General features: G+C 41.1%; 1 protein-coding gene across 1 annotated transcript; it reads left to right on the forward strand.

Annotated features, from left to right (window-relative positions):
- Window positions 1–6,511: 6,511 nt before the first annotated feature.
- On the forward strand, window positions 6,512–14,254 carry TMEM123 (transmembrane protein 123; the record flags this gene model as incomplete). The annotated part of the gene is made up of 4 exons (XM_008945443.1): window positions 6,512–6,608; window positions 11,113–11,307; window positions 12,733–12,886; window positions 14,230–14,254. Coding segments are annotated over 4 exons (471 nt in total), but the record flags the coding sequence as incomplete, so codon positions are not given.
- Between the last annotated feature and the right edge of the window lie 7,562 nt (window positions 14,255–21,816).

Below are 21,816 nucleotides of genomic sequence, written 5' to 3' on the forward strand. Positions count from 1 at the left end.
GCCCTCGCTGCCCCGCCGGGTGCCCTTCGCCCGGGTTTCCCCTGTCGGGCAGATCGATGGGGTTTTATCTTTCCCCCTCCTCAAACAAGAACAGAGATTGCGCCGTGCACATGGCCGGTTTCTCTAGAGCGGACCTGGGACAGAAACGGGGGGAGACACCTCTCCGCAGGCTGTCTTTTTGAAGTAGAAACAATGATTTAAAAAACGAGCAGCGTTTTGTGGTGCGTGTGGCTGTGTGCACAGAACCGAGGGATGCGCGCACACAGGCACAGACACACAACTCTCCATCTACCTGCGCCCAGCAAGCGGGAGCGGGAGCCGCTTCCTCGTACCCCTGATGCTGCTCTGAGCCGCGCTTCTGGCGAGTCGCTTTTAAAGCTTTGGGGTCGTGGTGGCTCTGCTGTCGGGACAGATGGTGTGTTTTGTTGGGTTTCTCTCGGGAGCTTGCGGCAGCGCCTGTGTCAGTCAGTCCAGCAGTGTTAAGGTGCTGTTGTTTAATCTGGTGAAGCTACAATATAAATCAATACAAAGAAAGTAAAATTAAGAATGTAAACAGCTTTATAATTACCCTTCCAAGAAAAAGAAATGAGGTTTGGGGTTTTTTTTGAAGACGTTTACCAGTAAACAGTTTACTGCTTTCCTAAGATCTTACAGCCTCCATTTTACAACGACAGACTGTAATTTCATTTGATAAAATATAGGCCTGGTTTGTCTTTTATCATGCTGTTTCCTGAGTGCATTTGCTGGTCTAACTCCGTGTACAGTTGGTGTTGTCTCCTCGGGCACGGATGATCTCGTCTAACTTTTGATAGTCAAATGTTGTCCTTCCTCTGTACATGAATTTGTTGTCTAGACCCCATTTATAATACGTTGAGAAAACTTGTGCCCTTTTAAGGCTCGGTCTGATGTACCTATTGAAGCATCCTTTTTTTTCTGCCCTCTTACTCAGAAACCTCCAGAAACTACTGCTGAGATTTGTGTTGGTTTCAGCAAAAGTTTGGGATTCACTAGATTTGCTAATGAACGCTACAGGATAAAGTGTGAAACCCATCAAATACAATAATTTGCAAAAAGCTAAAGTGGTAGTAGATTTGTCCACGCTCCAGTTAAGGTTTTTTGGGCAGGCTGGTTATTTCAATGTAATGCTGTTTTTTTACTCTGCTTGAAAGTTTATTTCTGTGTGTCACTAAAATCAGCAGAAGAAACATCACCAAAATGTCATGGCTTAGGAAAATTCCTTTCCCCTATTATGTAAAATCCATCTGGCTTCCTGGTATCTGAGCAAGAAAGGAGAATCCATGCTCCCTGGCAGGAAGCTGCCACCCCCCAGGCGCCTGCAGACCTGAAAACAGGCGTGGCATTTTGATTTTGATGTCTTCTTACTTCTCTTTGAATCTTGGGGGACAGCAGAAGGTGGTGTAGTTTTTCAGTCTCGAGTTGACCAGGGTTCAGAATTGGTTATTTTGCCCTGTGTTGTTTCCTTAAGCATGTATGCAATGGTGTTTATGCTTTCCTTTTCAAGGCAGTGAGGTAGTTTCACAGTGTTAAGGCATGAGGACCTTGTCTGAAAAGTTGCTGAGATAATCCTGCCTGACCTCTGTCTCGTGATGAGCAAAAATAGGCACCAAAAGACCTTGTTAAGTCAAAGGGAAAAGAAATATAAAGTTTCCAGATAGCAGAGATTTGGATTTGTAGTTTGTCCCTTCGTACTTTTTGATTTTAAAACCAACAAAAGCAGAATGGCACGGGCATAAAACTCTCCTACTTACCTGCGATACATCAAACCTGAAAAGAGAAGATGCCCAGACAGAATTTTAGGTGTGATTTTTTAAATGTTCCCAAAAGGAATGTGTAAAGTTGTGTTCAGTAAAACTGTGAGTTTATACACCATCATCTTTGTGTATTGTTCTGCATCACGGAGTTTAATTAGACTAGATGTAAAACCTGTGAGTCCTTAGAAATGTATTTATCTTAAATGTGATTGCAGGAGTGGGCAAACTGACCTCTGTCACATGCAGGGAATTGAATGAGTAGTGACATTCCTCAGAGTTTGGTTCTTCTACTAGGCTTCATCTACAGGGAATACTAATTTAATACAAGCCTGAGGTGGAGATTACAGATTTCTAATATCAAAGGTCCATGGCTGTTATCCAGTGCATTGATTTTTGCAGGATCTGGCAAACCAAGTTCATTTAAAATCTTTTTGTTTTTTGTTTGTTTTCAAGAAACATTGGAGCTGTCTCTGTCACTTGCCCTGCACCTCTCCGTGTGTTTAGGGCAAGCACAGATCTCCAGCTCCTGCGTCTGAATGCCACTTCTGGAAGCTGAATTCCAGCTACGAAGCTGGAAGAACTGCCCTGATTTTGCCCCTATTTAAAGTTTGCATCTCCAGATGGTCTCCAGCTCAGGACTTGTTACACACTAGAGCACCAGGACCGTGAGAGGCCGTGGTGGTGCTGGGTGTGCTGTGCCATGCCATGCTGTGCTGTGGTGCCCCACAGGAAGCACGCTTGTCTTCAGATACACCCCGGCCAGCCACAAGTTGTTTTTTTTTTTTAACTGCATCCGACCTTAAACTGAAGAAAACAAGAGTTGTGTGACAAAAACGTTGTGTTGCTGATCTGCGTAACGTCCTTTTCCAGTGGTGCTTTCGTACATTGTTGTAGGCTGGGTATATCCTTGGTTTGGTTCTATTTCATCATGAAAAATGAACATGGAGATCTATCTGGGGTTTGTTGCTTGGTTGTTTTTGGTTTTGGGGTGGTGTGTTTTTGTTTGGTTGGTTGGTTTGTTTGCTTTTTTGTTGTTGTTGTTGTTTTGTTTGGTTATTTTTTTTACTTCTGTCTTTCAAGATGTGCAGTCCAAGCTGATCTGAACTAGGACCAATACAGTCCTGTCTTCCCTTCCACCTCTGGTTCCTGCCCCTCTCTTTCATCTAGTCCTTCAGGGAGCCCATTCCACTGGTTGAGGCAACAAAACTGATTGTGTGCTGTTGGGGAGGGGAGCAATGTCAGTGTTCTGTTGGTTTAGGTTCCTCAGTCAGGCCGTTGTTAAATGCAGATGGACTAGCTCTGCTGAAGACCACGTTCTGCAGGATTGGATCCTTCCTGGGGAAGCTTAGTTTAGCTGTGTCCCATCCTACTTTGTTGGTTCATTTGTTTTCCCTGAACTCCCTAATTAAACATTCTAACATGCCTTGCAGTGCTGCCCTTGGTCTTGATATTGCACGGGCAAGATGCAGTGAGTGGTTTGCAAACTTTACCATTCAGAGATCTTCACTAAGGTTTTGTAACTACTAAGAAAATGCCCTATTTCTGTGATGCTTAGTTGAGATTATTTGCTTGCTTTTCGCAGAATGTTATTGTAAGTGGTCAAAATTAAACTCTGCTTGGCAAAGGCAGAATCCATAAGGGATCCTCAAGCAAGCATGTCAATGACAGAGTTGTTATTATGTGGTTCATCTTTCAGTTTTACCACTTGTTTGTTGGCCAGGCCTGAGGATGGTGTAATCGGCCCTCAATTAGTCATTTCAGTATAATGATATTTCATCAGAGGTGTGATCCTTCTCTATCCCACTTCTCACCTGCCAAGTCCTCAGTCGCTCTGTTAACATGCTGTTAATCCAAAACTAAGCAATGGAACTTCTTAGTAGAGCTTCTTGTCTTACCATGCTGTCCATGTAGAGGCACGTGTCTGTCTGCAAAGGCCTTGCAGACTTCGTAGGAAAAGATTTACATGAGAAGCTATTTTCTTCCTGCTGCAGGTCCTATGTTATTACTCACAGAAGGTACCTGATTTTCTGCCTCTGACTTCTTTCAGTATCCTTTCATCTCACGGAAGAAGAGAACTTAGGAGGAGAAGCAGGATGGGGAAGATAAAACTGAGGAAGGAGTTTCAGTTCATTTGGTGGTTAGGTGGTGCAAATGTAATTTTTAATGTGCCAAGAGGAGGATGTTGTGGTACCGTGTTTTTATACCATCATTATACCTAACTCCTGTCCATGACAGTTCAGTCATTTATACATCCAAAACAAGTGAGAGATGCTGTACTAACTTTTTTTCTTTTACACTTCTTAGTAATGAAGCATCTAAAACTGTCTTATTCTTTGTTTTTATGTGTGAAATGAAGAGACGAACAACTCGAGCAATACTACACCACTTACTACAATTCAAGACCATGGGTCACAAGGTAATACTCTTGGTATCTGTTGCTGTTCCTCAGCAGCATCGAGGAAAGCAGTATGTATTATTGTATGCCTTAAACTGTCCTATAATAGTTTGTCCTTTATTTTATTTTACTGGATTGTGAACAGCTGTAGGGCAGGAGGGAGGTACTTTGATTGTCGCATTGTTCTGAGACAGCTGGATGTTTAAGAAGAGCAGTAGAATATAACTCAATTCTCATATCCTTCAGTATGCTAGGGCAATAGAGAGAGGAGAAATAAAATGGGAAAAATTTATGTATAGAACTAGGCAATACATGCCAATGTCAATTTACAGGTAAAAAGAGAACTGCCAGCTCAAGAAGTCCACTAGACTAGAATTCAGTGCTCTTGTGGAAAAGGCAAGGGAAGGATTTTTAATTTGATTTTTAATATCATATGGATTTTGGGTGCACCGTGCTTGAGCTCATGGCAAAAGCACACATTTATTTCACAGTGCAGTCTTGTTTTGGCTGCATTAAGCTGTCTACCTGTAAGCATCTGCTGTGTAAAAGGCATATTCCTTGAGTCACTGTTGCCATGTACTGCTTTGCTCATCTCATTTGCTGTTGGCCAACAAGTGGGATGCAGAGCCAATACCTTGCTCACTGGCTCACTCTATCTTGTGTTGATTGCATCACTGACACACACCCAAATTCCAGGCAGCGCATGTGGCTTCATTTCACCTGTGTGAGCATGCAGTCTTACAGCCCTGGGAACACATCTGGACATGAAGTAAGCACTCGGAACTTAGGGGAAACCCAAAGCTGTGTTCTGGTTAAGGTATTGGACCAGTGTGGGAAAGGATTAGCCCCAGGCATATCCATGGCTCACACTGGTATAGAAGTTAACATACCCAAGAAAGAATGTACTTGTAATTGTACAATCATAGGCTGTTTCTCAAAGGCAACTAAATCTGCAACTTAATATCCCAGGTATGTCAGTATAAGGGTTGTGTGTGCAGTACATAATGGTGGGGCTCGTTGGCTATTATACCAAGGAAAAGGCAAACTAATTCCTTCTGTAACGGGGTAGGGTTTTCCCCTTTTTTCTGGGAGTACAAAGATGTAAATTAACTGCATTTGTTCTTAAACCTGAGCTTGCTCATAACATGTATGCAGGTACAGACGGCTGACAAAACTGTTTTAGGCTAGACTTTTCCAGCAGTAAGAGCAGTAGATCTGTTCAAAGGAGATAGGCCTGCTTCTTAATTCTGGTAGCTGTGTTCTATTCTCATCATCTCTGAGGGTATGCACTTTGTTTTCCAGCCATGCTGAAAAGTGATAGAGCTGCTGCAAGGCACAGAGTGCTAGCAACATGGGAGGATGTTGTAAAAGATCAGTTACTTCAGAGAAAAGAGTAATAACAGAATGGGCATAAACAACAGTGCAGAACAAAGGGGAGGGAAGTATGGGCAGTGATGCTTCCAGCAGTGAGAGTTACCAAGCAGCCCCGTAGATCTTTGCCAGGAGGAAGAGACTGTTAACCTGCAAGAAACATTGAAGAAGGATGCAGCAGTGAGGACAGAAGCAAAACTGAGAGGGTGCCTGAGATCCTAGAATCATAGAATCACCATGGTTGGAAAGGACCTCCAGGATCATCAAGTCCAACCTTCCTCCCAACATTTCCCTAACCACCAGAGAGAGAATAGAAGTAACATAAGAAGCCGGGGGGAGGGGAGGGGAAGAGAGAGAACTGGAAAAGTAGGAAGTGAAAGAAAAGAGAAGGGCAAAAACGTTGAGACTGAATCATGCCATATATTTAAAGTCTTTGGAAACAGGTACATTCTTAGGACCCGTTTTGTGTAGAGGAGGCATAAGCCAACAGAAGGGTGTTTCACAGGGTGTCAAATTGCTTGACACAACTACAGTATGTTTCTATCATGAGCCCAGTTTGTAACAGAGGTGCGCCAATGTGAAAGAAAAGATTGAGGGACCGGAAATGGAACTGAAATAGAGAAACAAGAACTATGAAAAAAACCCACAGAGCTTAAGTAGGTCAAGAGAGTCAGTGACGGTATGGCTAATAAGAGCATCTGGAACAGAGCATGGCACACAAGTGCAAAAGAGCAAAAAGAGGAGATGTAAAGCATTCAGGTGCAGACTATTTGGGCACTGCTGTGCACACAGTGTAACTGTGTTCCTGCTGCACTGAGCTCTGGAAGCCTTTTGCAGAGGGATAAAACTATCTGTTTTGGAATGGAATACTCTGCTCTACTCCCACCTGTGGCCTGCATATACAGAGATCCTTAGGAGAGTATTGTATTGTGGGTACTTTAATTGTAGTATGTTAAAATGAAAATTAATAATATTTCTTTTCTTGTTTGCTTTTTTCCTTGAAGACAACAACAGTTTATCCAATCTCACTGATACATCATCCACACAATCTACAGCAACATCTACAGTAGGTATGTATCTGTTCATCTGTCCATTACTATGAACCTAGAAGCTAGCTCCAAACCAACCCCACATCATATCAAATTCTAAAGAGACATGCATCAAAAATGGGTATTTGAAAGGAGTATTATCTTTGTAGGGCTGGGAGGCAACATGTAAAACAACTCTGAAATGAAGCTATACTATTTTTCAAGTTTAGGTAGCATGCTTCATCAGTAAAAGCAGTGACATCTGTGGTGCCATTGAAGAACAGGAATCAAAATGCACTTCAAGGAAAAATTGATGGAAGATGGTCTTTTTAATATTCATTCTTTGTCTTTAAGGAAACTTCTTTCATTTTCCTGGAGTAAAGATGAATAAGTTGTTGCAAACAGTGCATGTCTGTTTCATGTTATTTCACAGTAAATAGATTGAAGGTATAATGAAGTTTTGGGAGCTTGGGTTTCAAGAGTAAGGCTCAATTTCCTATTTGGTAAGAGTCATGGCACCTTATACAATAGAAAATACTCCTTACAGAGCTCATAGCACAGAGGAGTGGAGTTCACTATACAGGTGCAAGACAGGCGAGGCAGATCTGGGACAATCTGTCACAGCTGCTTTTGCATTGTTCTAGCACTACCATCTCTCCTTCATAACTTGGCAAAAGAACTGTAGGTCAGAATGATTTTGCAAGGCAGCAGTGTTGCAGTAGTGGTGCTTCAACATAAGTAACGTGTTTACAAAATACATCTTTGTAGAAAGAAGAAATGGGTATATTAGATCAACCAGTAGAGTTTGAAAATAGATCTTTAACCTGGGACACAAACAGTTTATTCACTTGTATTTGCAGTGTTCCAACTGTTCGCCATGTCAATATGAGACTATTAAAACAAGACATTTAAAAAATGATCTTCTGGAAGCACTTGCATAGGCATATTTTACATAAGTAAAGACTGGATATGAGTTAGGGTCGTACAGTTGTTCAGTCTGATGCACAGATAAAAAGGTCCTATCTGAGAGGAGAGAAGCTAATTCTGTGCATGACCTGGGGCCCCTTTGTGTGAAGAGCCATGTGGAATCAGGGCAGGAACATGGTGGGTACCTGAAGATACTTTGTGTGTTTGCAGAGTTTGATGCTGATGATGTGGTCCCAGCAATATCGTTCCATTTCTGGTGCAGCTCTTACTGTGTCTCTGTGGTCTCCAGGTAACCGCTGAGCTACCACACTCACAAGCTGCTTGTTACTCATTAAGGATAAAATAATGAGGGAAAAAAAAAAAAACAATCTCTGCAAAGACCTTTGTCTTGGTAGCAGGGAGGAGCTGCAGTGTCTCATTCCATTGTCTGCCATGTACCAGTTTAAGCATGTCTGACTTGGAACGTGGAGAGATTTCTATAATGCCCTTGTTGCCTTGGGGCCTTCCCCACGTGTGAAGCTGTTGGTAGCCAGAGGTGTCTCACTCACCCTGTGCTCCAGCCCTGACTATGGGCTTCTGGTGGAGAGCTGAGCTTTACTATGTATGGATAACAGTAGAGGGCCCGGGCCTCTTGTTACTATTAGGCACAGTACAAATCTAACAGAGAGCTATGCCTTGCCTCACATAGTTTATGATTCAGATCCTTTTTTTTTTTATTATTATTTTTGTTAGAAACTGAATAGATTTTAAGACAACGTTCATCCATTTTGATTATGTCTTGACCTCTTCAGAGAAAAGGCTGCTGGATGTATGTGTTTACTTTTGCTTAAAGTCTTTTTTTTTTTTCTTTAAACTTTATATGGCAGAAGCAAAAGTCTGTTTCATTCAGTCATTTTTCATGCAGAGTATTTATTATAGGAAACTAATTCAATAATAATAATTTTGTATGTTAGCGTGGTGCTTGTGCAATTGAATTGGTTTTGTTCTTGTTAGAACACTAAGGGAGTAGTGTGTGCTGCTAAGAGTTCTTAACTTTATGCTGTATATATAGTTTGATTGATATATCATGACTATGTGATCTTTAAACACAGGTAGAGTATAAAGTAAAACACTTGTCCCTTTAAAAAATAAAGCATCATAAACTATATTACTGGCATGCATGCTTTTTAAGTAAAAAAAATTAACTGGAGCAGTCTGGGTTTGTTTAGTGTGATGTTCAGTGAAGCCCAGCTGGTCTTTTTGGGGAAAGTAATTAGGGAAATAAAAGATAAAAGGACAGATGTACAGACGTTGCTAGCAAATGTTCTTTCATCTTAACTGTCGGTAAAATAGGATGAGGAAGATTTTTTTTCAAAGACACAGAAGAACAGATTGGTGCCCAATTCCTGTCAGCTTCCCAGATTCTCCAGCTGCCTCAGCCTCCCACTGATGTTTTGAAATGGCTGATGCTAAATACGTCATGGAAGATAAGTCTGTAGGAGATGAACCATATTTTACTCTTGACGTTGCATCACCGAGTGCTTCATGAAATAAGACACAAGGATAGCTACTAGGAAGGGGGGGGGGAAAGTAACGTGAAAATTTGCTAAAATTCCTCATGATAGCTGCTTGAATGTTTTGTGCTGACATGTTTTCTGTAGGGTAATTTAATGCCATGGAATGATTACCACTTGTGTAACATTGTTTAATAATGCTAGACATAGAACAATTAGCTATTACAGTGTTCAGAAACACAAGCCAGTGTCTGGTCAACACTTGCATTCACATTAGTTTTTATTTTGGTATATTTTATATTAGGAATACAGTTACCAGGTGTGGTTTCCTGTCATATAACTGTAGATGGTTTCCATATAGACATTTCATTGCTTATTTTCTACAGTGAGGAACCATTTGGGATTTATAGTTTATTGGATTATTGTGACTTTGGGGAGTTTACCTGTCAGTATTAAAATGTGCCCTGAATTTTATCTGATGTATTTTACACATGCTTCATAGAGGAACTGAATTTCCTAATTGTAACAAGGTAAGCAGATGAATATAGTACTCCCCTGTTCCCCCTCAGTGAATGCTCGTTTCAAAGTGTTTCCTGGGGTTACAGCACAATGCAATTATGACATCAAAGGGCAGGAAAATGGGTAACATTGACTCTGGGGACTGTGTTGGGCTGTTTCAGCAGTTTTAGTGTTAAATGTCTCAGAGAAGTGTTGTGTAGGTCAGTTCCTTTCTGAATGTTTACATTGTTGTATTGTTTGGGGTTTTTTAACCTTTGTGATGTTCACACCTGTACTAGAAGCAGTGATACTTAAGTCTTAGCAAAGATACAGTTCTATGTGTTAAACCACTTACAGGAGGATTATTCTATAGAACTGTTTTAGATGCTGTGTAAAAAAGCAGAAATTTTTATCAAGTTTATGTGCAGTCAAGATGAAACTATATATTTTCTTCAGTTTTTCTAGATTTAGACAATTTTAAGGAAACATGGATATAATTAGAGATTTGAATGCCCATGATGAAAAGCTTTTGTGGTGTTTAAAATTCAGCTGGCATGTGAGATATTATAGAAATTATACAGAAGTAGAGAGTTGCAGAGAGAGCTTTTTCTCCCTAAAATTTCTTCTTGCATAAAAACGTATTTGCCTCATATTGTCTGCTTAGAGCAGTTACTTGTGGACTAGGCTCATGTTTCTTGTTAGTCCCTGCTTAACAAAAATAAGTAATTATTCTTAAGATCTTTCTATCTGGCTGCCTATTAAGATTCTAAGGATTTTTCTATAAATATTGATCTCGATTATTCTTGAGTTTTGCTTCACGGTATTTGTATTGTGAACGGTTAATTACTGCTTTGTGAGGGAAGGGGAAGCATTAGGTAAAAGCAGAGTAAAAGTTAAAGGTGTTAAGTGTCAATGAAACTTGTGAAACAACATTCCAGTCTTGACTTTAACCTTGGCAAGACAGCTCACTACTCAATAAATTATAGAAGACAGCAGATTTATTCCAGCCCAACTTTTATCACGTGTGGTAAACCTATTGAACCTTAAGTTTAGCATACATACAGAATTCTCTGGCAGGTTTAATACACATGCAACCATAGTAAAGCCATTCAAAAAAAAATCAAAAAAGCCATTAATTTGTTTCATTCAAAAGCAAATTAAAGATTAAATCATTATTAAAATTGGGGACTGGGGTATCATGCAAAATTAGTTTTTACCAGGAAAGCTTAGTTATCTGAAAAGTTGAGGCTTTTCAAGTGGAAAGTTACTCTTGATCCAGAATTTTATCATATTTTCAAATACTGTAAATTAGGTCTGATTCTGTGGAATTTGGATAGTGTTATCAAAAAGAAAATTGATTCTTCTAAAAGTTATCAAATATTATCCAGGTTTTCTGTACTGCCTTTAAACCAGTCCTGAGCTTGAGCCCCAGAAATCAGAAGTTAGGTCTTTCCAAAGGAAATGCACAGGGGAAAACTCTGTATGCGAGCCTGGGTGTCCATGCAGTGGCATTTTCATTGTTATTCTGTTACTCTGTTTGGGCATAATAAATGCTGTCTTACTCAACAAGTATGCAGTTTATTATTTTAATCTATTTTTCTGTGTGATATCACAAATAAATTTCCCAGGTATGCCCACCAGTACTACTCATCTGACCAGTACTACTCAGCCCACCAGCACCTTGACAACTTCTGTCACCTTGACGACTCAGCCCTCCAAAACCAGCCAAACAGCAGGATCCACCACAGCTTCATCAGTCACATCATCACAACTCAATATTACAATGGTGACCACTTCCAAGATTTCTTTCACTTCTGTAACAGGTGAGTGCACATTCCGAGCAGCTCATAAAAGCTCCTACGCCTGTTGACGTGTTGTACAACTGTAGGTTTGTTAGTTTATAGTAGTATAAAAAGAAAGGAGGCATTTGTATGCTTAAAAACGAGAGTAAGGTGGGGTTTTATTAAGTTGGCTACAATAATGTTGCTCTGAACATTCCACTTACTTGAATAAGGCCTTGACCTGAGAGACCTGATATTTAGAAAAAACAAATAAAAGTTGAAATGCAAGTGGTCTGAACCAGCAGCCACCACCAAGGGGATTATCAGTGTTAGCAGAAAGCTTGGCTTTTGAATACAACTTCTGGTTTTGTTCAGCTTTCTCTTCAAGAGCTTACTTGAACTCGTCTCCAACACTTCCCTTTTCACTGGAGGTGTGTTGACCTAGGGCTCAAAGGAGGCCTTCTGGCTTGGTAAGAAAGACTGGGTTGTGTTTAGCTGCATTTTTAGTAATGTAATGAATTTTATCCCTCTTGGAGGGATAAAATGGCTGAGAGTGAGTCAGACTTTATGTTAAAGTTGTCAAATACAGTTTGACAGTACCCTTTAAGACAAGAACACTGAGTGTAGAATTCAATATTTCCGTATGGTTAGCAGCTTGTTTGCACCACTTCATGCTGACACTTCTGAACAGATGGGTGTTGCTCATGTGTCAGTGAAGTGTTAATGGGTACGTGAAGCTGTCATCAGCAGAACTTCTAGTTGGCCCTATAACACTCCCTGTGACAAGTACAAATAGAGATGGGCACAGACTGTTTCTTCTTGTGGGGGTTTGTAGCAGATAAAACCAGTTTTCACACGGAAACCGCTATGGCTTATCTGAGGTCGTGTTACCTATGTCAATATTTGTGTTGGGCTGCAGAGCTGACCTCGCTTGGAGAGTGAGGGTACAGTTCCATGAGACCCAGTAAAGCAATCCAACAACAGCTCATCACCACCAAAAGTATTTTACTCCCACCATGTGACTGTACTGACTGACTGGGTTGTTGGACCCTCTGCAGTCTGACTCAGTATGCTCATCTGACTGACAGCAACTTCCTTTTCTGCTTGACTTAACTTCAGGCCAGCCTGATAAGTTACATTGGTTCATGGAGGGTATGGAAAACACTAGTACTGTACTAAGAGGGGCAGGAGCTGCAGGCGTGGAAGGAAGGGAGAGGAGATGGGGCAGTCAGCCTTTCAGCAGCAATCAGTTGGATCAGCTGCTCCTTTGTCACCAGAAACTGATACTTAAAATCAGAGCTTTAGGTTTCAGTGTTCTTGGCTTGTATCTTGCCAGTTGATCCATGTTAAATTTGTCTAATGGGGTCTTTAGATTATATGTCAATGGGGAGGGCAGGATGTAGAGGAGTCCCTCAAAATGCAATTTTGCAAAGTCTGTAAAAAAACGGCTTTTGTTTTTCTTTTCAGCTGCATCAAAATCCGAGGTTGTCGTAGCCAAAACCTCCAGATTTGATGTGGGCAGTTTTGTAGGTGGCATTGTGCTGACACTTGGAGCCCTAGTTATTCTCTACATCGGATGCAAAACCTATCACTCTAGAAGAGGCATTCAGTACAGAACCATGTAAGTTCCCAAGGGATTGTCCCTTGTCTGTGTAATAATTTCTTGAGGGGGACAAGGACAAACAAACCAGAAGGAATTCTGATACATACATTTACTTTATATACATAATATTAAGAGATTTCATTTTGGTAGTACGATTTAATTTGTCTTTCACTACTGCAGCTATTCCTCATTATTATGCATTCTTCTGTGTGGGTTTTTTCTTTGATCTATTATATAAAATAATTTTGTGTTTTTCAATCGATCCTTGTACTTTAGCTATTCCATGAATAGCTAACATTCAGTTGAAAACATTTCCTTGACATGTTTGCTGCAGCTTGCAAGAATTCGGGTTCTTCCTGACACTTCTCCTAGACTTGTCTATTCGCCCTTTGCAAGGGGGAGAAAAACTCCCATTATTTTTTTTTGGTAATAGCTCTATTTTGTATTGCCTATATGATGTCTTGCTGGAACTCTGTTACCATGTTTCTTTTCTATCATCTTTTATATACCTTCACGTCTAGTTTGAGCAGCCAGTTTTAAAGGCAGACATCAAATATTCCACATTATTAAGCCTCCACTGTTCAATTGATTCATTCATTTATTGTCACAGAAAACATTCAAAGGTAATATGGCCATTATTCACATTTTTAAAAGCACACAGTGTTTGATTGTTGCCAGTATACAAAGTCAAACTTTTGCTCCACCTTGCAATATAGGCGGACCAACTAGTTGATTTCTAGTATTTTGTGTTCTGTGTTACCTTGTTCTCAACCACAGAAACCTGTCTGTAAAATTGTATGTGCTGAACCTACTTTTAAGTACTTTTCACACACCCATGAAATGACAAATAGAATTCATTAAACTGAATACAGGCATCTGCATCAGAACAAATCATTCCATATCATTCATATTACCCTAAAGTAGGTTAAAGCTGTCAAATGGATCAGCCTATCCCTGTGGTTTTGTATTCTCTTGCTGTGAGAGCAGCTAAGAGTCTTAGATACAGAAGTCTGTGCTTTGGATATCGAAAGCTGGATCCTACCTCAGGTCACTCATTCTGTATACACCAGTGACTCTCAACCTTCTTTGAGCTGCAGGCTGCTGCTGTTTTTCCGATGGAGCGTAGGTGCACAGACTATTGAGCAAGCTTGCTTTTCTTAGTTATCTTTTCAAGACCCTTTAGAAGTTGTCTGCAGGCTTCTCATCAAGATGGTCTTAAAAGGTCTCTTCCAGCCAAAACAACTATATGATTCTGTGGCTTCTGTTCCCAAAATAGCCTTCTTAGCAGCAGCTGGGTGCCTGTTTCTCATATTGACTCTTGCTTGTACTGTAGAATATTAATTACTGTCTTTCTATTACAGTGATGAGCATGATGCCATCATTTAAAGAGACTTCAGGGAAGGCCATGTTAGAAACCCGTCCTGTCACAGCTCCTAACCTACTCCTGAATGAGATCCTTTGATAAAGATGATCACAGTCGCCAAACCTCTCTCTGCTGTGAGCCAACAAAATGTTGAGAAGCTCTTCAAATGTACTGATTTTTTTGCATTTGCTTTCATAAGAGGAGGAACTCAGGACTTTGTAGAGATAGTATTTTCTTTCTCCAGTATTTGTAATTAACTTTAAAAAACCATATTGAGCCGTTTTCAGGTACACACACAACTCCCTGAACTAGCTGACTGAAATAGCTGATGCACAGTGTGTCACCTTGTTGCAGTTCTGACTTCAGTTATTTCTCACATATGGTGTCAATCCAATGTGTTCCATAATGGATGTAGTAGGTTAAATAGGATATCTTTAAGACCAAGCATATGTTTTTGCAGGAAATTTTTTTTCCCCGAATATTGTGTATTAAATTGTATTTATTTTGAAGTTTGATGGAAAGTTTGTATTAGAAATCTTGGCTTTTGAACAATTACTTTAATTTTTATTAGACTATAAAGGAAGGAGGAAGCATGGAGAGACTAGAGATACCCGTCCAAACCCTTTTCTCTAAATGGGTCCTTATAAGAAAACAGACTGTGCAATCCATGGCTTCTTTTTTTCTGGCATCTCCTAATGAAGTCTATGCAATTGAAGAGAAAGTAAAAATGGAAAAAAAGTAATTGTGCCATCATAAATCTGAAAATTGCTTCTAAAAATCAGCTTTTAAGTTGAATGCAATTACTTTGCTCTTGGTTTTTATTACTGTGAAGCTGTATGCAATGTTTTAGCATTGAAGTGACACAGAGAAGGGGAAAATCTGTAAGACAGCATTTTAGAAGAATATAATGAGCATTTTTAGAGCTATTTTCAGAACTTTGGTACTGCTGCACATGTGTACAGAGGCCTGGTCAAAAGCCCACTGAAGGCAGTGGGGCATCCCTTTAGATTAAGGGTCTAACTGGCCTTTAGATCAAGGCCCAAATACACTGGGGGTCCTGTGCAAGATGGCTGATGCTGCTTCCACATCATTTCTGCATTTACATCAAGGTAGATCTGACTTGAGGTGATGGGCTCCTGGCTTACACTGGTGTAAGGAAAACTAGAGCAAAGAGCAAGAAGCACAGGCCAGCTTCTCCTCATGTCACTGGGTAATTGTTCAGTCCTACTTAGGCTCTACTTGTAAACCTCCCTGGTGAAGAGGGTTGGCGTGGTGGGACTCGACCATCCTGCTGACTGCTGCACTATTCCATCGTGCAGGGCACAGGCAGGAGGTGGTCACAGCAGGAAGGGCGTATAGGTCTGTCATGGGGCTGGGGTGCAGCACATCAGGGGAAAGAAGACCACAGCTCTATTGAGCAGTAGTTTATTCTGACACACAATGGTAAGTGATTGTGTAGATTTTTTTTGTTTTCCTTTTTCACATGGCGTAGCAAAACTGTTGTGTTGGCACAGCTGACTCCAGCCAGCCAAGGCTAATGAGCAACCTATGGCACCAGCCATGCACCTGCAATGGGGGTAGCTGGGCTGTTCTGGTTTGTACTGAGACTGAGGTACAGGGTGGGGGGAGAGGGATTTGGAGCATCTTCTGTGATTGTTCTTAATTGCATTGTTTGGTGAAAAACTTCTTGTTTTGAAGTGTTTGGAAACAATTCTTCCCTAGAACTGCAGTTCCTTGCTTTGTAGAAATAAAGACAATTAAGTGCAACTCAATTACTGGGATTGTCTTACCTCTGTTGTACAGATGAATAAATAAAATCTTTCTAGTTACTATATCGATTTCGGTTGCATTTTTATTTTATTGGGTGCCACCCCAGTCATAGCCATTTAATAAGAAGTGCTCACTCTGTATACATTCAAATGCTAGAATACCAGTCCTAGTGCATTTTTGTGCAGCTCAGTAAACTGTAATATATTCTGTAATCTCATTACCACAGTAAGCAAAGTTACATGCTTAAGATTTCAGAGGTGTCAGTGGAAATATAAAACCTGACCTCCTTTCAGGTACTGGGATACTAGACAAAGTGAGGTGTAACTGATAAATCTTAGCTTTAATTTTACATTTGCTTTCCAACAGTAAGTGAAACCCCAGCCTTAAGTTACACATGTATAAAACAGGATGAACAGGACAGCTTTTCAGTGTATCACACCACCACTAAGTATATATTTAGGCTGCCATTCTGGAGGTTGCTTTATAGCTGTGGGACAAGCAGCTGACCTGAATTTATCTATGCTCTACACATGTCAAGGGGCTGACTATTAAATAACTGAAATAGTAACTTAGCATTCAAACATCCTGATTATATTAACTAAAGATTGACACAGTTTCTCAAAGGAAAGTGTATTTGAAAGGGTTTGCCAAATTCTAGATCAGCATGAGTTACAAAGCTGAAAGAGAAGCAAAAGAGAGGGAAAAAAAGGTCTTTTGTCTCATAGACTGGTCTAGCACTATCCCAGGCAACAATGGAATAGAATAGAACAGTTGGAAAGAACCTACAGCAATCATCTGGTCCAACTGCCTGATTGCTCGGGGCTCACCAGGTTAGAGCAGGTTGTTGGGGTCCCAGTGCCTCTGGAACATGGGCAGCCTTGGTGCTTTGAGCTCCTCTCTAGGAAGCCTGTCTCAGCATTTGCCCACCTTCTCAGTAACGAAACACTTCCTAAATAAATCCTTCCTCAGTAACATCTCCTCCTACTCCCTTCACTGATGATTAGTTATTCTGAATTCAATCATAAGTTTATTAACCTGCTTATATTCATGTTATGCAACAGTTTTAGCATAAATATCTCTTCCCCTTCTCTAGGTGTACTTAAGATACAGTCAGTCTTTCACCTGTTCCTTAACAGCATTTATTAATATTATAAAGATCGTTTGGCTGAGCAATGCAGTTTGTAATTCTGCCTTGAGTAGGAACCCCTCTGGCGACACACCACAGAACTGCACTTACAGTGTCATGGTGTCAGCCCATCACCAGCATTCCGTTGGCTACTACACCTCTTTCACACAACCCCTACACTCATTTTTAATCTTTAAAATTCTTGGGGTTGTGCTTTATTATTAAAATCTGTTTCACTTAATACTCCAGGCTTGGGAAATCACCCAATGGCTACCGAGCATAGTACCTTAGGTCAGGTAGCGTGGGTGTTACTTTTGCTCTTCAAACACATCAAGATTAACCATATGACCATACCTCAGGACTCTTCACACAGGTCTTTCCTTCTCAGGTAATCTTTAGCCTGTATTCTAGTGCCAAATCACAGCCCTTCCAGCTTAACAGTTTTGATGGGGCCCTGCATCAAAAGCTTCAAAGTAGCCCAGCAATGCTGAAGTGCTTTATTTGTTCATTTAAATATGTATATATATATATATATAAAAGCAAGATAATATTACTGTGATAATTTTCAGCATCTTGAGCATTCTCTCTTCGTAAATCTTTCATATTTGTCCTTATTGTTCAGAGACTGTGAAAGCTCTTACATACTTGTGCCACTCCATTTTTTGCCCTGAAGCAACACATAGCATTCTTAACATGCTTTATTGAAAAAAGATGTCAGCCACAAAATGACAACATTGCCAAAAGCAAAGTGGAACAGCATCAGAGCCTGAAAATTGCCCAGATAACTCCAGGGGTTAAGAACTGAGCTGTGATAAGGAAGCAGACAGAATGAGACTGGACCTGTACTGAATGTAAACAAATACTCCTAGACAACACTCAAGGAGTCCTGATTGTTGTGTGACCAAGGTAGCAGTCTTAAAAAACAGGAAAATTAAATTAACTGCACTTGACAGTTTTCACAAATAGGGCAGACACAGGGACTGCCAGTTCCTGGTGTTGGTCCTGCAGTGCCTAAGCTTTAGCTTGCATTAGAATTTGGAGTTGGCTTCACTATAAAAATGCAGCATTGAAGACTGAATCAAAGAGTAATTTTATCCTTCAGTGTCAGGCCTTCCTGATTTGGGAACTCAATATTGAAAGAATAATGGTGAGTCCACATTTTGAAGTGTCCTTTTAAACACCAAGAGGAAATATGCTCCCTTTCTGACACTCCAAATTTTGAGTTTGTTATGACCTTTTCCACATCAATTTTAAAGCAGTTTGCAAACCCAGGTGCTGCACCTGCCCAGCACAGAGGTGATCATAGAATCCCTTAGGTGTGCTTCTGAAGTGTTAGAAGAAAAACTGTGTAACAACTCCATTTCCTTGACGGGGTTCATAAAGAAAAAGCTACAAGTGTTTGCACAAATGGGGTGCTTTCTTTTTTGATTGTTGCATATATGGCTTAATTTTCTCCAAAGAGTTTATTCTTCCCTGAGAACTGAAGCTCTCTTTCACTGAGCAAATCATGACCCCAACTAACATCCTGTACTGTGTAAGTGCTGAGTATTTCACTCCTCTACCTGCCAAAAGAATAGAGCATCAGTAAGCCAAGCTATATGCACCCAAAAGAAAGTGATCTTGGTTCTGACCAAGTCTGAACACTCTGATGTGAGCTTAGAAACATTTGGCAAGTTCTCCAACTTTTCTCTAAAAAAATTTCACAAGGCCAAAATTTAATGTGAAGGCCACTGCTAGGACATTGCTTATTGTGCAAACAATTTCCTGCTACCTTCCAGCATATTTTGATCTCTTCAAAGGAAAACCAACAAACCAAACAAACTCACCATTTTTTATTTTTTTTTCCTGACAATAGGACAGCAGGAGCTGCTGTATGGAGCTCTGCTTGCACAGATGTATACAATACCCCAGACTCTTGGGCTTGAAGGGTCCCATGCCAGCAGCGAGGAAGCCGGACTGGAGCATCAGTAACCGTTGTGATCACACACTCGATGAAAAACAGAAGCAAAGGGCTGGTGACTTAGTATTGTCTCAGGAAGTCCCCTCCCTGCACTCGCAACCTCTGGAGCAAGAGTGACAACAATTACAGGTGAAGTATTTCAACAGAACAGAGAATACCTTTCCACATCCAGGCTGTATCTCCTGCCCGAGTTCACACACCTCAGGCAGGTGACTTGAGGAGTAACAAACAGCAAGAAAACTGAACTCGCAAGTTCAGCCCACCTGCGACACTAACCGTGATGCTGCATCTCCAGCCCCCACCCCACGGCTGCCACAGCACAGAGGTGAGGGCAGATGGACACCCTGTGGGCAGCTCCACTGCCTCTGCCCGGTGAGCAGTACAGCAGCCAGCCCAGCTCTGGGGGCGTGGCATTGTGGGGTCACTGAACCACTGCTGACTCTCTCAGTCGCAAAAAGCAGCAGTAGGAAGATTTTTATTTTCTATCATGCTGGCCTTCCCAAACATTTCCTAGATGGTCATTTGTTTCAGCATACAATAATCCAATGATACCCAAGTTCACACCCTCTGCACCCCCCAAGCCCTGGGAACACACTCTGCTGATCCCAAGACAGGCTAGAGACCTGGAATGCTGACCTCTGAGAACTTGGGCTGCTCCATCAGCAAATTTGCAGGAAGCTGGGGGGAGGCTGTTGAACCAAATCAGAGCTCCAGAAGAGTCTTTCAAAGAAGGAAGTGGACACAGAACTGTGTGAACATAGTCAGCTGGTTCACAAGGAACACAAGTCACTTGATCTTCTGCAGCCGTGACACTATTGCCATCTTCTCCATGGCTTAACATTTTGGTAGGGTTCTGTTTGCAACGTGCTACAGACAACTAGTTTTATTATAGCTTTCTTGGAATAGTACTGAGGAGAACGTAACTGCTCACATGCAAAGCATAATAGGTCAGGGCAATCTCAGTCATTACACTGTGGAGCAGCGCAAAGCCATAACCTAGATGAAGCTTCCTGCCAAAAGCAGGTTAAAGAATTTTACCCAGTTGTTTCGTCATTAAGATCTTCCACTTCTTAGAATGCAGTTCAGGTGCCTGAATGGAGGCAGCCAGTGCTGTTTGAAGTTGCCCCGCACATTCAAAACACCAACCAGGACTGACAGGTATGTGACAGGTCCCAAGATACCCTCAAGCATCACAAATGACACCGAACACCTGAATCATTCCATTTTTAAGGCCATGAATATCCATCATCCCATCCGCATGTAGTAACCACAGTGTCTGAAAAACTCTTAACTCCACGTGGTTCTAAAGGCAAATGCCTTGCATAAAAAGTCTGCCCGCTACAACGTTTTCCCCTGGCCTCTTCCCTGCTCAGAAGCAGGGCTTACATACTAACAATTCCACACTCTTCAGGTGAGCTCCCCGAATCTGTTTAAAACTATATGCCAGGTTTGAAACACTCACATTTTTAACACTAAAACTACAGAGGATATATGTACAAGCAGTACAGTTGGACAAAAGTCTGCATTTAAAAGAATTACAGCAAGGCAGCTGACAGAGAATCCTACATACTGCAAGGAGCGTACACCAGAGCATTAAAACAATTAGGGTGCCAACTAAAGCACAGCATTAAAGTGTTGCAGAAAATACGCAGGAATGGATGAAACCAAACATCAGCATTGCTCAGTTCACACTGAGGATGTTCAAAGACAAGCCAGCCCAGATTCTTACAGCCACCCCCTAAGATCCCAGATAACAAAGCAAGACTTCAAAATTAGTACCTCCAGTATTACTCTGAAAAGGGCTGCGGCCCAGGAGGTACTGCTTGGGGACACAGGACAAACAGATAACTAGAACGTGTCTGTCCCTTCCTTTGTACAACTGTCCACACTATATTTAGTGACCAGTACTACTGATGGAAACATTCTAAATCTGCTGACAAATCAGCTTCAATCACGTAATTAGCAAATACAAATGCCTGGTTTGTCCCTTTCTAGCTGAACTTTGATTCAACGCTGTGGCTGCAACTACACTAGAAATATAACACGCTGTTAACTCCACACACAGTCTCAGTTCCAAACTCAGTGGAGAGATGTCCCAAGAGGGCAAGTGTTACTGCAGGAGACCTAGAGGTTTCTTTCACAGACTCAGATGGGGACTTTAACAGCTCAGATGTACAACAGGAAACATGTACACAAAAGCCAAATATACAGCATCTCCAGGTATGATGGAAATTTATTTGCTGGTGACAAACATTTCCCCACTTCACAGCAGCCCTGGCGTAAGCGCTGGGCAACCATGACACAGGGCAAGTCACTGAACGAGTCACAGGTTACACAGCCCACACACCTTTTTAATGTGTACACTTTACTGCTTTCATACTTACAGGGTGCTCTCTTTTAGAAGTGGTAACACATGTACAGCTAAAGCCACATATGTAGTGATGAAAGCCAGTTAAATGCACACAATTTACTAAGGCTGGCATCTAAAGCTTCAAGAAATGCTCTTTTCACCTCACACTACACAGCATAAGGCGCCAAAGTACTGTTAAAAATATCATATTGCTGGCAGGTCTGAAGATTGAGAGGTCCACTCTTGGGCATTAGGGTATGATTGAAGATGGCTGACTTCACAGAGTCAAAGTGATGCCACCACTGCAGGATTTAATACTGTGACCCTGGTAGTATTGCTCCACTTTTTGACAAGGAATCCTTGCTAAAGACCCACAAAC

The sequence above is a fragment of the Merops nubicus genome, unplaced genomic scaffold (assembly GCF_000691845.1).
Source record: "Merops nubicus isolate BGI_N331 unplaced genomic scaffold, ASM69184v1 scaffold50758, whole genome shotgun sequence".
Classification (NCBI taxonomy): domain Eukaryota; kingdom Metazoa; phylum Chordata; class Aves; order Coraciiformes; family Meropidae; genus Merops; species Merops nubicus.